General features: G+C 45.2%; 1 protein-coding gene across 1 annotated transcript; it reads left to right on the plus strand.

Annotated features, from left to right (window-relative positions):
* The first annotated feature begins 3,304 nt into the window (after positions 1 to 3,304).
* Positions 3,305 to 9,217, plus strand: LOC132386574 (zinc finger protein 239-like). The gene is made up of 2 exons (XM_059958858.1): positions 3,305 to 3,397; positions 7,984 to 9,217. Exon 2 carries the CDS (start codon positions 8,390 to 8,392, stop codon positions 9,056 to 9,058), a length of 669 nt encoding a protein of 222 aa, XP_059814841.1. The 5' UTR covers positions 3,305 to 3,397; positions 7,984 to 8,389; the 3' UTR covers positions 9,059 to 9,217.
* The last annotated feature ends 7,779 nt before the right edge of the window (positions 9,218 to 16,996 follow it).

Consider the following 16,996-nt stretch of genomic DNA (forward strand, 5'->3'; position numbering starts at 1 on the left):
AGAGAGAGAGAGATATGTAAAAGCTACAGCAGCCAAGCAGCCAAACCTTCCTTTGCTTTCTTAATCCGTTGCACCGTTGTGGTCATTCAGTTATGACCCCTCTGGTCTTCAGCCAGACCGTTCTTCTGTGGTGGACTCATCACTCTGGCATGAGGGGACACACACACAAGTCCCCACCGGCCCTGCTTTTACACTGATAGCCTTACTGACCGACCTCCTGGTTTGGCCTTCGAAGCCCCCACCTTTCTTGTGGGTTCCAACACTCAATCAGTGGCCACTGGTGTGTCTGAAGGGTGTCTCTCCAGACCTGTCTTTTATCCCTACTCACGGGGACTCAGCTATCCATCAATCCTGAATGACTGTGTCCACTAAATCAGGCCACTCTTTCAGTCCACTGAGGAATGTTTATGAGCAAAACAGTAGAAGATAAATAACCCTTGCAGAAGTCATAATACAGTAAATCAACAGTCTCTCTCCCTCTCTCTGATCTGTCGCCGATGTACTTGCCTGTTTTTCGTCTCTTTCTCATGGTCAGCATAGCAACGTAATAGTTCGTGTTTCTCGGGGGTTGGGGGGATGGTTAACTCTTCACCCCATCGTCCATCAGATCATCACTCATAACAGATTTCCCTTGAATTTCATAGAATCATAGAGATCTACAACACATTACAGACCCTTTGGCCCACAATGTTGAACTTACTCTAGAAACTGTTTAGAATTACCCTGCCGCATCGCCCTCTATTTTCCTAAGCTCCATGTACCTATCCAAGAGTCTCTTAAAAGACCCTATTGTATCCGCCTCTATCACTGTTGCTGGCGGTGCATTCCACACACACACCACTCTCTGCTTAAAAGACTTAGCTCTGATATCTCCTCTGTACCTACTTCCAAGCAGCTTAACCCTATTCCCCCTCGTGTTAGCCGTTTCAGCCCTGGGAAAAAGCCTCTGGCTATCCGCACGACCAATGCCTCTCATCATCTTATCCACCTGCATGAATTTCCTGCATGATTTTCTCCGGGCTGAACAAGACGATGAGCTCACTGTGGTTGTGACGTTGTTCAGGGCTCCAGACGAAGTTGGTTAAACTCCTTCTTCCCCGCTCTTTTCAACGTTTTGGGTCATTTTCACCAATTTTAAAGGACTGTGCCTCAGACAGCTGGGTTGTTGCAATTGTTACATATCAGCAGCAATAGATCACTAACGGAGTCTGGTTTCGATGTTAAAACTACTATCTTCATTAGTATAGTGACGGGGTCCTGAATTACCCCTATGAACTGTGTTTTTGAAAAGAGAGAGGGAGATGTTCAACACCGGACACAGAGAGAGGGAGGGAGGGAAGGTGGAGAGAGAGAGATAGAGTGTTACGGTTTCTCTGCAAGCTTGTTTCCACTTTTACAAGGACACTGTCAGCTTCTGTGTTCTTACAGAGAGAAAAGGGAGGAACTGTTTGATGGACAGCTGGGGCTCAGCACGGTGAGATAAGTAGGAGGTCCGCTGATAGACCTCCAGACACATGGTGTTGGACACTGAATGAGCTTTGTTGTGTCCACAGAAAAAGTTGGGCTTTGGAAGATCGATCAGGAGCATCGATCAGTGGCTCTCGCAGTGTGAAAAGGCTGTGACTGGTGGGGAGTTATTCGTGTGTCCATCCCTCGCCTGGGTTAATAACTCCACCACAGAAGAACGGTATCGTTTGTAGTGTCACAGTCGGTGACTTCCAAAGGATTTCGGAGGACGAAGGGACTATCGATGGCGTCAGCTTACCTGAAGACTCAAAACTCTCCCTCTCTCTCTCTCCATCACTACCCGACTCAATCCCACAAACTGAACCGAACTTCACTCATCACCGTCAGACGGCATCCATTCACCCCGAGGCGTGAAGAAGCTTGGCTTTCCTATTTCCACACACACACACACACACACACACACATATATATATATATATATAATCATTAATAACCTGTTTGATATATCTGCATTTATATTGCTGTAGTTACTAATAAATAGCATTAGTTTATAGCAATACCCGACTACACGGTGTTTTCTGTTTCTGCTGGATCTTTGACCCGTCACGGGGTACGTAACAGTAGCTACTCCAAATATAAAAGATTAAATGAAATAAACAGAAGTTAACAGTGTTATGCGTATATATAGCTCCCAAACTATCAAGCTTGGGAAACAATGCTTAAAGTCTTCAGATGGTAAATTGGAAAAGTTCAGTAATCCACGGAGTAAGTCAGTGAGAGGAGAGATTTGTAAATCCACACGAAAATGTAGAGAGAAGGCAATTATGAAGAACTCCACACTCATTCCACGCTGGGTAAACGAAATAACAGTCGCTGAAGATTAGAAATATCACCAGGTGACAGTCACAGGAATATCGTCTTCAAGTGGTTACCACAGAACACCCCGATTCCAGGTAAGGGACAACAAAAGTGATACCACAGGATACTCCAGCAAATCCACACATATGGATGATACGAAGTGACAGTCACACATCCGTTGTGCACTGCGTGCCGATGATCGGATCAACCGTACCTTTTGGGCATGGAAGAGTTTCAGCCTATAGCAGTCACACGCTGAATTTCCAACAACTTGTCTCCCTCTCCCGCTCCCGCTCCCTCAGGCTGCCGCAGCTTGTGTCTGACGTCACAGCCCTCCTCACTCAGGCACTTAAAGCGACACTCACAGTAAACGAACCTGCGGTCTCGTAACACAATGCACCTCTAAAGTTTGACAGCAGACTAGCGAGTGAATCTTCGGTGATGCAGAGTCAGAAACAAAAGAGTTGCCAGCTTGAATCAGGGGCTCCAGAGAGAAATGGGGCCCAGAGGAGGAGGACGAATAAGACCAGCAGGATGTGGTTAAAAGTGAAAGATTAGAAGCATTTGGAAACTGGTTGATCGAAAAAAAAGGGGGTTAATTTCTGCAAAACACAGGTGGAAATCAACAGATCAGGCAGAAATTTTGGAGAGGAATAAATAGAAAACGTTTAGGCAGAGCCCCTTCCGCATGCCCAGCCTGTGTACTCCGCTGCTTAGTTGATCTCTGAATTGTTTTGTGTGTGTGCGTCTCTGTATTTCCAGCAACTGTAGAATCTCCTGTGTTTTATATCTGCATTTTACTTTGGCATTAGATACACGTTGATATTGAGTATATTGGTTATGGGAGCCGCTTTCTGCGTTAAAACAGCTGCAGATTTTTTCTATACCCAAGATAAAAAAAAAATGAGATATGGACATTGAACCGGTGCTTGCAGAAATCTTTAATGGCACCGTGATTACCCATAGGGCCATGCTGAAGCGCCGATGAAATGCGCAGGCGTCAGGCTGAGGCCGTCCCTGAGTTTCACGCATGCGCGCAGTACACAGAAGCCTTTGAAAACGTCGGTTGCAGGTAAGAGCGATTAACCGTGTTTTTATCTTAAACACCGACTTCGGGATAATTCCTCCGAATTTCGGACACCGTGGGCAGCAATCCCGTGACGGTCCTGCCCTCTTCCCTCTCTCTCTGCCCCACGATCCGTACACGGGCCCCGGGGAGCTTCCGGTTGATGAGGAAATGGGAACCGATGGATCTCTCAGACAGAGCTGAGCTCCAGCTATCTAAATGCAAGGATTAGGAACTCGGAGAAAGGGAACAAAATCTTTTACATCTCCAGTTGAGAAAATCGGCATTAGCACACTTTTCCGTAGATGCTGTCTGGCCTGCTGAGCTCCTCCAGTATTTTGTGTGTGTTGCTTCCTCTACCTCCTCTTGCTCTGGACTTTTCTACCGGTGAGAACATGTTTCATCCCATATTCTCTGGGTACGTAATGACATCAAACACCTTTGCCCTGGGCAACAAGTAGCTTTCACATCACAAATGTGCCAGACTCCAGTGAGACAGACTACTGCCCTTCCCGTCATATTCATTGGGATTTCATTCACTGAGTTCACCACCGTCAGTCATTGGGGGAGGGTTCAGGGGGAATATTTATGTGGAATACAGAAACTGGGGATGCCTGTTTCCATTTTGGTGATGTAAAACTTGCTGGAGAACTTGCAAGTGGGAAGAAGTGGAGTGATATTCGGAAATCTGACCTTTTAAAGCATAATTTAGCAAGCAAACCACATATGGACAATGTGAAAAAGTTTTGGTGAGAAAATCCTCCATTTCCTGTTACAGGCCTGCTACATAGGTTGTGTGAGAGTGCAGATGAACTCGATCAAACCCAGACGAGATCAAAGCTCCTATTGACAGTGATTTGCTAGCCGTGATAATGAATACCTCTCTATATAAAATTCACTGTGCCCATCTTGTCACTGGGTTAAAAATGCACAGCACAAGATTTATCTGCACACTGGTTATTACAAATTAGAGGGGAGATTATTACAAATTAGAGGGGTATTGGAGGAAAGGAGGGGAGACCTCCAGTGTCCCTGATGCCCTCACCTACAAGATGTGCATCCAGCTGCAGCTTGTAACCCTGCACTTCAATGAGCTGCTTGAAATGGGTGAATTCCATATCATCCAGCAGTTGGAGGGGGGTGATAGATATGACATGAAGAGAGGTGAGCTACTCCCAAGGTGCAGGACACAGGAAACTGGGTGAGAGTCAGGAAGGGGAATGAGGTTAAATAGGCATCGCAGAGTACTCTTGTGGCCATTTCACACAACAACAAGTGGACCACTTTAGAAACTGTTGGGGGGAATTACCTGGCAGAGGAAAGTCAAAAGGCTGATAGGGGATTTGTTAGTTAGAGGAACAGAACAAGAGAGGATGAATATCCTAGTGGTAATATCCTCATGCCATCTTTTAGCCATCCTGATTGATTTCTTATGTGTTCTCTTGCATTTCTTATACTCCATAAGAAAGTGACTGCCTATCCCTGTTATGCAATTCCATTTTGTGCTTTACCAGGGTCTCAATATCTCGTGCAATTCAAGTTTCCCTACAGTTTCTATCTTTACCTTTTATTCTGACATACCCGCTTACTACTTTCAAAATTTTGCTTTGAAGGCCTCCCATTTACCAAGCACATCTTTGCCATAAAGCAGCCTGTCCCAATCCACAGTTGCCAGATCCTAGTGTTGATTCCAGGTGTTGATCCATGCCCTGAACACATCCACCTTTCCTACGCTGCTCCTTGTATTGAAATATACAGGGCTCAGCATATTCACTGTACCATGCTCAGCTTTTTCATTCCTGACTTTGTCTGAGGCCTGAACAACATCTGTCTCCACAACCCCACCACCATCTGTTCTGTTATTCAGGCTCCCATTCCCCCTGCAACTTTAGGTTAACCCTCTTTAACCCCACCTCCCACCATGCAGATCTATCACCCCTTTGGCTTTCCTCACCCAGATCAATAAAAAGGAGGTGCATACCAGGTACAGGCAGATAGGAACAAATGGGGTACTTATGAAATACAGGAAATTCAAGTGAACACTTATGAAAGAAATAAAAGAAGGCATGAGGTTTCCCCAGCAGACAAGTTGAAGGAGAATCCTCAGGGATTCTGCAGATATGTTAAGAGCAAAAATATTGCAAGGGAAAAAATTAATTCTCTGGAAGATCAGAATGGTAATCCATATGAAGGGATAACATAGACTTGGGGAGATTTTTTTTGCATCCGTATTTACTCAAGAGATGAACACAGAGTCTATAGAAGTGAGGCAAAGCCGCATCAACTTCATGGACCCTGTACAGATTACAGAGGTGGAGGCGTTTGAGGCAAATTAGTGTGGATCAATCCCCAGGGCCTGACAAGTTGTTTACTAGGACCCTGCGGAAGACAAGTGCAGAAATTATCGGGGCCTTAGCACAGATATTTAATTCACCCTCAGTGACAGGTGAGGTACTGGAGGATTGGAGGACAGACAATGTTGTTCTGATGTTCAAGAAAGGCTGCAAAAATAAACTAGGAAATTATACGTTGGTGAGCTTGACATCAGAACTGGGAAAGTTATTGGAATGTGTGTGCAGGAACCAGGTATATACTGTAAGTATTTGGATAGGTGTGGACTGATAAAGGATAGACAGCATGGCTCTCGCCAATCTTATAGTCTCTTGCAGATGTTCTCAGGAAAGTGGATGAAGGCAAGGCAGTATATGTTGTCGACATGAACGTTAGCAAGGCACTTGACAAAGTCTTATATGGGAGGTTGATCAAGAAGATTCAGTCACTCAGCATTCAAGATGAGACAGTAAATTGGATGAGACACTGTCTTTGGCAGAAGCCAGAGTGTGGTAGCAGATGGTTGCCTCTCTGACTGGAACCTGTGACTGTTGGTGAGCCACAGGGATCAGTGCTGGATCTGTTGTTGTTTGTCATCTATATCAGTAATCTGGATGATAGTGTGGTTAACTGGATCAGCAAATTTGTGGGTGACACCAAGACTGGTGGTGTAGTGGACAGCGAGGAAGACTATCATGGCTTGCAGTGCGATCTGGACCAGGTGGCAAAATGGTTTGAGAAATGGAAAATGGAATTTAATGCAGACCAGTGTGAGTTGTTGCACTTTGGTCTGACCTACCAAGGGAGGTCTTTCACGGTGATTGGTCGGACACGGAGGAGTGTTGTAGAAGAAACGGACCTGGGAATACCTTAATTCACTGAAAGTTGTGTCACAGTTAGATAGAGATGGAAAAAAAGATTTCAGCCCAATGGCCTTCATGAACCAAAGTACTGATAACAATAGATGGATGTTATCTTGATTTCTAGAAGACATTGGTGAGGCCTAATTTGGAGTATTGTGTGCAGTTTTGGTCAACTACCTACAGTAATGATATAAAAGAGGTTCAGAGAGTTCAGAGAAAATTCACAAGGATGTTGCCAGGTCTGGAGAACTTGGGTTGTAAGGAGAGATTGAACAGGTCAGGACTTTATTCCTTGGAATATAGAAGATTGAGGGGAGATTTGATGGAGGTATACCCCAACTATGAGGGTTATAGATAGGGTAAATGCAAGCTGGCTTTTTCCGCTGAGATTGGGTGGGACTACAACCAGATGCCATGGATTAAGGGTGAAAGGTGAAATGTTAAGGGGAACATGAGGGGAACTTCTTCACACAGACGGTTATCCGGCTGTGGAATGAGCAGCCAGCACAAGTGGTGCATGCGAGCTCGATTTCAACATTTAAGAGGTTTCTGTTGGTACCTGGATGGTAGAGGTGTGCGAGTGGGCTGTTTTAATAGTTCAGCACAGACCAGTTGGCCCAAAGGGCCTGTTCTGTGTTGTAATTTTCTATGACTGTTACAAAAACCTGAAATAATGTTACTGTTCACTTTAATTCTTTTTAACAGCTGTATGGACCAACGATTCATCTGGGCAGGAAATTTTTACATGGCTCTAGAGCTGTGGCACTTTAAATTAACAGTGCATAAAAGAAAATCCTAGCTGCACATCAACAAAGGCTATTTATGTGAGAGTGTTTCAGTTACTGTGGAGCCAAGAACCCATGCAGCTCAGGGGGAACAGGGAATAATACCAATGGAGAGAGTCAAACTGAGCCAAGTCACAGATTGGAGATGGCAGAAACATGGAAACAAAAACCTACAGCACAATGCAGGATCTTTGGTCACAAAACTGTGCCAAAGATGCCCTTCCCTGAGAAATTACCAAGGGTTACCCATAGGCCTCTAATTTTCTGAGCTCCATATATCTGTCCAGGGGTCTCTTAAAAGACCCTATTGTATTCGCTTCCACCACTGTCACCAGCAGCCCAATCCACGCACTCACCACGCTCTGCATTAAAAAAAATCTTACCCCGATACCTCCTCTGTACCCATTCTTATAGAGACAGAAAGAACATCAGAGAATTTGATAGTTATTACAGATACCAGCTTTGTGCCCAGTTAGAAGATGATTTCTCTCTCCAACTTGGGTTGAACTTCACTGTAACAGTGTGATGTCAGATCACACCTTGGCAACTCAAGTGATCTGATTTGAAATAATGACGTATTCCCACTGATGGAATTTGTAAATCTTTTTTTCAGGTTAAAAATGACAAGGAATTTCTCTACGGGAATCTCGAACACAACACGCCAGATTTGCTGTCTTTGTCCAGATATTTAAGAAGCGGAGCAAGGGAATCACTCGATCATCCTTCCTGCTCAGACTGTGGGGAGGGATTCACTCAATTGTCCGACCGACTGGCACGCCTGTCATTTTACAAAGGGGGAGCCCATTCCCCTGCTCAGACAGTGGGAATGGATTCAGTCGGTCTTCTCAACTAAAGGTACATCAGCAAGTTCACACTGGGCAAGGCCACTCACCTGTTCTGTGATTGAGAAGCGATTCAGTTGGTCAACCCACACGTGGACACACCAGTCAGTTCACACTGGGCAGAGGCTGGTCATCCACTGAATTTGTGGGGAAGGATTCACTCGGTCATCTGTCCTAATGGCTCACCAGAGAGTTCACACTGGGAAGCAGCCATTCACCTGCTCGGACTGTGGGAAGGGATTCACATACTCATCTAAACTGAAGGTACATCAGCGAGTTCACACTGGGTATAAGCCATTCACCTGCTCAGAATGTGGGAAAGGATTCGCTCAGTCATCCGAACTACGGAGTCATGAACGAGTTCACACTGGGGAGAAGCCGTTCAGCTGCTCAGTCTGTGGGAAGAGTTTCACTTTGTCATCTCTCCTACTGAGGCACCAGTCAGTTCACACTGGGGAGAGGCCATTCACCTGCTCAGACTGTGGGAAGGGATTCACTCGATCATTCTCCCTACAGAGACACCAGTCAGTTCACACTGGAGAGAGGCCATTCACCTGCTCAATCTGTGGGAAGGGATTCATTCAGTCATCTCATCTACAGATACACCAGCGAGTTCACACTGGGGAGAGGCCGTTCACCTGCTCAGTCTGTGGGAAGGGATTCACCCGGTCATCCCATCTACAAGCACACCAGTCAGTTCACACTGGGGAGAAGCCATTCACCTGCTCTGTCTGTGGGAAGGGATTCACTCGGTCATCCACCCTACAGAGTCACCTGCAAGTTCACCCTGGAGAGAGGCCATTCACCTGCTCAGACATTGGGAAAAGATTCAGCCAAATCCAATGAATGTGCATCGTTGAGTTCACACTGGGGAGAAAGTTTCGATAAGCTGCATGCTGGATAATTGTCCATCTCTGTTGCTGAATGCAATTTCAAGAGTGACTGTTGGTGCTGAACTCTGCAATTATTGCTGCTGCTCACCACACCCAGTTCTGCACCCAGGTCACTGGACATGGGAGGAGTTTCTTCTGCTGCACATTCACCTTTAATGGGACTGGTGTTTAGTACTCTGGATCTGAGAGAAATAAATCCGTTAATTTTAAACTCTGTCTTTGGTAATTAATTGAACTTATAACACACCTAGTATACAGTAGAGAGTCAACGTAGGCCAGCTTACCCTGCCAGTGATTCATTTCTATGACAGTCCTAATAAATCTTCCCCTGTTGTTCATCTCTCACTCTCCCTGTGGTGATGGGTTCCAAACAGTCACAACTCTGTGGGTGAAGAGGTTTCCCTTGAATTTTCTGCAGACTGAAGAAGTGGAGCTGACTGCAGCTCTGTCTGAGATGTTCTTCACCCCTCCAATCTCTGGGCTGAGGAAGAATGACATTGTTAGTTAACCTCCTTTATCACGATTCATTTCCACATTATTGGTCACTTTCCCTGCTTCTGAAGTGTTGTTGAAAGCACCACTGTCCTCTAAAATTGACAATAGACAATAGGTGCAGAATTAGACCATTCAGCCCCTCGAGTCTGCACCGCCATTCTGAGGTCATGGCTGATCATTCACTATCAATACCCAGTCCCTGCCTTGTCCCCATATCCCTTGATTCCCCTATCCATCAATACCTATCTAGCTCCTTCTTGAAAGCATCCAGAGAATTGGCCTCCACCGTCTTCTGAGGCAGTGCATTCCACACCTCCACGACTCTCTGGGAGAAGAAGCTCTTCCTCAACTCTGTTTTAAATAACTGACCTCTTATTCTCAATCCATGCCCTCTGGTACTGGACTCTCCCAACATCTGGAACATATTTCCTGCCTCAATCCTATCAAATCCTTTAATGATCTTAAACGTTTCAATCAGATCCCCTCTCAATCTCCTCAGTTCCAGTGTGTACAAGCCAAATCACTCAAATCTCTCTGCGTAAGACAGCCCTGCCATCCCAGGAATCAACGCTGCACTTCCTTAATTGCCAGAATGTCCTTCCTTAAACCTGGAGACCAAAACTGTACACAATATTCCAGGTGTGGTCTCACCAGGGCCCTGTACAAATGCAAAAGGACATCCTTGCTCTTGTACTCAATTCCCCTTGTAATAAAGGCCAACATTCCATTTGCCCTCTTCACTGCCTGTTGCACTTGCTCATTCACCTTCATTGACAGATCAACTAGGACTCCTAGGTCACTTTGCATTTCTCCCTTACCTAACTCTACACCGTTCAGACAATACTCTGCCCTCTTGTTCCTGCTTCCAAAATGGATAACTTAAGATTTATTCACATTGGATGACATCTGCCAAGTATCTGCCCACTCACCCAGCCTATCCAAGTCTCCCTGTATTCTCCTAACGTCCTCTTCGCATGTCACACTGCCACCCAGTTTAGTATCATCAGCAAACTTGCTGATATAGTTTTCAATGCCCTCATCTAAATTCTTGACATAAATCGTAAGGAGCTGTGGTCCCAATACAGAGCCCTGTGGTACCCCACTAGTCACCTCCAGCCAGTCCGAGAAACACCCATTCACTGCTACCCTTTGCTTTCTATCTGCCAACCAGTTTTCTATCCATGTTGAAACCCTGCCCCCAATGCCATGAGCTCTGATTTTACTCACCAATCTCCTATGTGGCACCTTATCGAATGCCTTCTGAAAATCTAGGTACACTACATCCACTGGCTTACCCTCGTCCAACATCCTTGTTACACCCTCAAAAAACTCCAACAGATTAGTCAAGCATGATTTGCCCGTTTTCTCCTTCCCTCCCTTCTTGAAAAGAGATTGAAAGCAGAATGGGAAACCATTAGTTGGATGTTCAACGAAGCTGGGTCAGAAACCAGAGGTGGGTCTGCACAGGCAGAGTTTGAGGCTCTAGACGATGGTCCAGGTAAGAACGTGTGATGAGGAGAAGGGAATTAGCAGTGGGGCATGGTAACAATTGACAGAGTAGCAACATTTGGAATCTGATGACAGAGAAAATATTTTGTTTGTCTGACTGATCAGACAAACTGGTCGAGGAATATGTGTGTGTTGGGAATGGTTTTATCTATTGAGAGAGTTGTTTCTGCTTGTTTATCCTGTAATATTATATCCGGATGGTTATTGTGGATTGTCCTATCTGAAATAATGTATTGATTATCATATAATCTGTAAGATTTTGACTCTAAAACTGTATCAGGCTTCAATTTATGCTGCCTTTATGAAGTGATGGAGGACATTCATGTGTTTGTATTTCTAAGCAATATTTTTGTGAATGATATCTGCCACTTGTTTGTACCTTTGTAAGTAATCAGATTGAGTTAAACTCTTGCAGGATCCTGGAGTGCGTTGGACTGTGTCTGGTTTCTCTTGGCATTTTCTGCACTTACTGCCTTGTTTGTTCGTATTTCAAGTATTTCTCATTTTTTTTTCTCTCTTTCTTTTGTTAACAACATTGTCCTGTATTTCTGCAAGGAACCCGTCTGTTTCTGGGAAGAAGTCGCCAACTCTCAGTCAGGCGCTCGATGCTTCCTTGTCACCATCTAGTCTGCTCAGATTGTTGGGATGTCTCCCATGGAGGGTCATTCTCTTTCCGTTTGTTAATGTTTTCTTCCATAGTGATGACTCATTTTTCTGAGTTGGCCTCTCATTGAAGTTTTCTGGTCTGTATTTCTATTCACGATTGCATGTACACACATGGAGTGCTGTATCCTGTTCATTTTTGATGAAAATATATACTTAGAGGTTTTATCTGACTACTGTGTGATTTATTTTTATCATGTTCATTATTTCTCTTTCTCCTTATCTCCAAGGTAATGTTAATCGAAGTGCATTTGAGTGTAAATAGTCTTTTCTAATGTTTTCTAAAGTTCTTATTAAACTTTGTAAATTTATTGATTGAAACGAGACCAAGATATTTTTATCCAAAAAAGTCATTGTCAGTATTGGTGTAAGTGTTTATTGCCTTTGTTAAATTTGGAAACTATTGAAATCTGTTTGGCAGGTTGTTTTAAGCCTTGAACTAAATTTTGTCAAAAGTTTTCCCTATTCCGCATACTTTCTATTTACTTTGCGTGTTGCTATTCCAGATACGTGTGTATCTAGAGTCACGATGAAGGGTCTTGGCCCAAATTGTATTTTTGAGGTGGTGGAATACAGACTGGACAGAGGCTGAACAAGATGTTTAATATATATCATTGAGGTGATGGAATACAGACTGGACAGCGGTTGAACAAGATGGTTGATATATATCATTGAGGTGGTGGGATACAGACTGGACAGAGATTGAACAAGATGGTTGATATATATCATTGAGGTGGTGGGATACAGACTGGACAGTGGTTGAACAAGATGGTTGGTATATATGATTGAGGTGGTGGCATACAGATTATTCCAGATGGGCAGGGAATTGAGTTGACTATTATTTACATCCTTCATATACATGAGTAATAATCCTTACGTCTCCGTCTAAATATGTGTAAAGGGGGTTTCTTCTTTTTCTTTGTTACTGGTATGTTAATCAAAATGGCCTCTTTGTTTGTTAAAAGTAGGAATGCTTCTTTGTTGCAAGAGTGCTGGAAGCTTGTTTGGGTTCAAATTTACTGATACGGAGAATTGTATTCCTTTGTAAACCAATTGGGATTAATGTAGTTCTTTCTTCTGAGTCTGTAAGCTATTGTTGGCGGGCATTTTGGGGGACTTGTCACGAGGGAGTGAGGGAGAGAGGACGTGATGCTGCAAACTGGGTGAGGAACGGACCCCAAGCAGTGGGGGGGGGGAGGGGGTTCTGAGGCCAGGAGGTATCCCGAGGAGAGCAGATGAAGATAGGTGTGCTTGGTTGACCACTTCGGGTGGTCCTGAGCTGCGAGTCGAGGAGTTCGGAGGGGATGAAATGGTGGCCAGAAGACTTCAGTAATAGAGCTCCAACAGTCGTGCATGAAGTGGTTTGGACTTTGATAAGTTTGGCGTCTTTTCTTTATTTTCTTTTCCTTCATATATACTGTATCGTTATTAATCACTTAGTTATAGTAACCTTTATAAATTGTACTCACTTAATCGCATATGGTGTACTGTCTGTTTTTGGGCGAGGCGGGGACATCACACAGCATCCACACCGGCTGATTACCCAGTTTGGCGGGCCGAAGGCTGCTACCCCTGGACGAGAACGAGCTGAGCGAGCCTGAGGTGACCCACGGGGTTACATATGCAACGTACAAATAATAGTAATTTATAGTAAATAGTATGTACAGCAATATAACATTGAAATACTGTGGTGTCAGCATGAATTAATCAATCTGATGGCCCGGTGGAAGAAGCTGTTCCAGAGCCTGCTGGTCCTGGCTTTTATGCTGCGGTACCATTTCTCAGATGGTAGCAGCTAGAACAGTTTTTGTTTGGGGGTGACTCGGGTCCCCAGTGGCCTAAGGTGAAAGGGGTGCTGTTGTGCCTTTTCCACCACACAGCTGGTATGTACACACCACGTGAGATCCTCAGTGATGCTTACGCCAAGGAACTTAAAGCTATATACCCCGCTAAACCTAGATCCATTGATGTCAATAGGGGGTAGCCTGTCTCCATTACTCCTGTCATCCACAACCAGCTCCTTTCTTTTTGTGACATTAAGGGAGAGATTGTTTTGTTCACACCACTGTGTCAGGGTGATGACTTCTTCCTTGTTGACAGCCTCGTTGTTATTTGAAATCAGGTCAGTCAGTGTAGAGTCATCAGCAAATTTAATTAACAGATTTGTGGGTGGCAACACAGTCATTGGTGTACAGAGAGTAAAGGAGAGGGCGAAGGTAGACAGCCCTAAGTGGCACCTGTGTTGACGGTCGGAGTGGCAGAAGAGATGGAGCCCACTCTTACCACCTGCCGGTGATCTGACAGGAAGCCCAGGATCCAGCTACACAAGGCAGGGTGAAGGCCGAGGTCCCTGAGCTTCTTGTCGATACTTCACGCCTTCGTATGGCTACGGCTCTGCCCATGACTGCAAGGAACTGCAGAGAACTTTGGAGAGCAGAGAACATCAGAAAAACAAGCCTCCCCTCCATGGCCTCTTCCTACACTTACCCTCCCTTGGAGAACCAGGCCATGTACTCAAAGAACCTCATTACCTGGACATTTTTGCTGTAAAACCCTCTCCTCCATCGGGGAAGAGCCTTAAAGCGCATAACACACGGCTCAAGGACGGTTTCCTGTCTGTGTTTATAAGCCAAATGAATGATAAAATGGACGACCTCACAATGTAACTCGAAGTGACCCTGCACCATATGTCTATATGCACTGCACTTTCTCTGCAGCCATAATGCTTTGTTAGAGTTATTGTTCTGTTGTATATCAGCTCAATGTACTGTTGCAATGTATCGATCTGTGTGGGTGGTACGTCAGGCAAGATTTTCACTGCAGCTCAGTACGTGATGATAATAAACAAATTTCCCCATTTTAATTGTGTGGAAATATTAGACAGACTGAGCTTCTGCTCTGGAACTTCAGAGCGAAACTTAACTGAACTGTGTTCATTTCGGAGGAATGCAAATGATTGAAAAAGGCTTCAATCTCGCATTAAGATCTGAGGCAACGGGGACCACGTGACCGGTGTTGGGTCTCCCATACCAATTATCAGAATCAGGTTTGATATCAACGGCATATGTCCTGAAATTTGTTGTCTCTGCAGCAAAAGTACAACCTAATTCATCACTATAGATTTTAACAACTGCGAATTACAATAAGAATATACATAGTAAATTGTTAAATTATAGAAGCAGTGCAACAATATGAAAAATAATAAATGTAATGAACTGTTTCAATTCTGTGGAAATATTTGACTGACTTGGTTGTTGAACTTAATTGAACTGTGCACATCTATGAGAAGGTCAGGTGCATTGTGAAAGTTAAATTCTCACATAAGTAGGTAATATACCCGGAAATATTGTGTGTAGTCTGGCAGGGCACAACACTGGAATAAAACATACTTCCATGTTGCAGAAAAAAAACATACTGTCCACCCACAACGAGAGGACCTGACCAATCCGGATCTCACGAACTTGTCTGAACGGGTGAAACATTAAGTTACACGGACACGTAGAGCGGTGACCCGCAAATTCTGCAGATCTGCTGAAAAACGTGAACAGGAAAAGGGATCAGGTGACGGGTGGAGGGACTTCCACCTGAACCAGTGACTCTGCTCCTCGGCCCTCACACGCTGACCGACACATCCGCCGCATTGCCCACATTATTTTATATTTACACCAGATACATGTCTACTTTTCCACATCATATCTACACTGATCTCTTTCCCTCCACCCCTAGGTCACAAAGTCGCGGGCTCGATTCCCATCCCAGTCCGACACGTAATTCAAGCCCAAACAGGAAGTGTTCACGTTTCATTTAAACCAGTTCTGTGTTTATAATCACTAATTTCTATTCACATTCCTCCGGCTTCAGTGGACACGAACACTGAAACATCAAGTGAGAAACAGCAGGAGGTGGCCATTCGGCCCCTGTAACCATCAACAAGATGGCGGCTGCTCTCCCATCTTAACCACATGTTTCTGTCCGATCCTCATTTCCTCGATCCCTTCGGTCTCCAAACATCTGCCGATCTCTGTTTTACGCGAGGATGATCACTGAGTCTTCACCGCCCTCTGTGGTGGGGATTCATAGACATTCACCACACTTGGAGTGGAGACATTTCCCCTCATCTCAGTCCCGGTCAGACCACTTCTTTTTTCAGAGACTGGGATCCCTGGTTCAACCGGTAATGATGTTGTGAATTTCAATGTGTTCACTTCTCAGTTCTCGATTCTCTAAATGAAAGGGTTATCACATTTGATCTGTCTTCATGTGATAACCCCGCCACTCCAGGGATCAGTCAGGTGAATCTTCATTGCACTCTCTATAACAAATACTCTCTAAACACTTTGTTAATCCTCTATGGAATTCATTTCTATCATCTGCAGCCCCGTGTTGCCCCAACCACTCACCTCCCACCCCTGTCACTATTTCCTTCCCACCTCCCCCTCACCTGGATCCACCTCTCTCTCCCCAGCTCTTGCCCCATCCCCACCCTCACCTCTTTTCTCTGACTATTTCCCGTCCACTCTCAGTCCAGAGGGAGGGTCTCGGCCCGAAATGTTGACGGTCCATTTCCCTCCACAGATGCTGCCCGACCCACTGAGTTTCTCCGGCAGTTTGTTCTTCGGTCTGTATAACCCGTGTTAGTATGGGGAGCGGGATTTTACACCATATTCCAGGTACAATCTCAACAAAGCACAAATAATTGTCACTTTGCCCGGACCATTGGCCCCGCTTGCAGGGCAACAGTCTGCCAGTGTTTGCCCCCAATGTGGTGAATCTCTCTGCTCGACACCACCGTGGGCTCAGACATTTCCACAGATGAGCCCCTCCTGTCCCCACCGGGACAAACATCCTGTCCGGCCCCTCTCACACCATCTTCATTCTTTCAATAAAATCCCCCTCTCCCTCCCCGGGGAACCGGCATCGAACCGACGGGCCGAGCGGTCTCCTCCTACCTCTCAGCGATACATCAGACTCCGGCCGCGGGAGACGCTTCACAAACGCCCCAACTTCCCTCGGAGGGAAATGGAAATAAATCAGAAAGCGGACATTTACTTTGAGGTTTTCTCCGCTCTGAGGAGGAGGTCGGCGCCTGAGCGGGAGACGAACTCAGCGACGTAACGCCCGCTCCGCTTGTCCACCTCCGGGACTGGTTGTAACCGGTGATTGACATCGCTTCGCACCAATGGGAGTAGCGCAGGTCCTGAATCCGCTGCTGACAGCGGTGGGG

The sequence above is a fragment of the Hypanus sabinus genome, unplaced genomic scaffold (genome assembly GCF_030144855.1).
Source record: "Hypanus sabinus isolate sHypSab1 unplaced genomic scaffold, sHypSab1.hap1 scaffold_1217, whole genome shotgun sequence".
NCBI classification, from domain to species: Eukaryota; Metazoa; Chordata; class Chondrichthyes; order Myliobatiformes; family Dasyatidae; genus Hypanus; species Hypanus sabinus.

Bases quoted from the DNA above. Each gene is read 5' to 3' on its own strand.
- LOC132386574 (XM_059958858.1), top strand. From the start codon at position 8,390: ATGGCTCACCAGAGAGTTCACACTGGGAAGCAGCCATTCACCTGCTCG.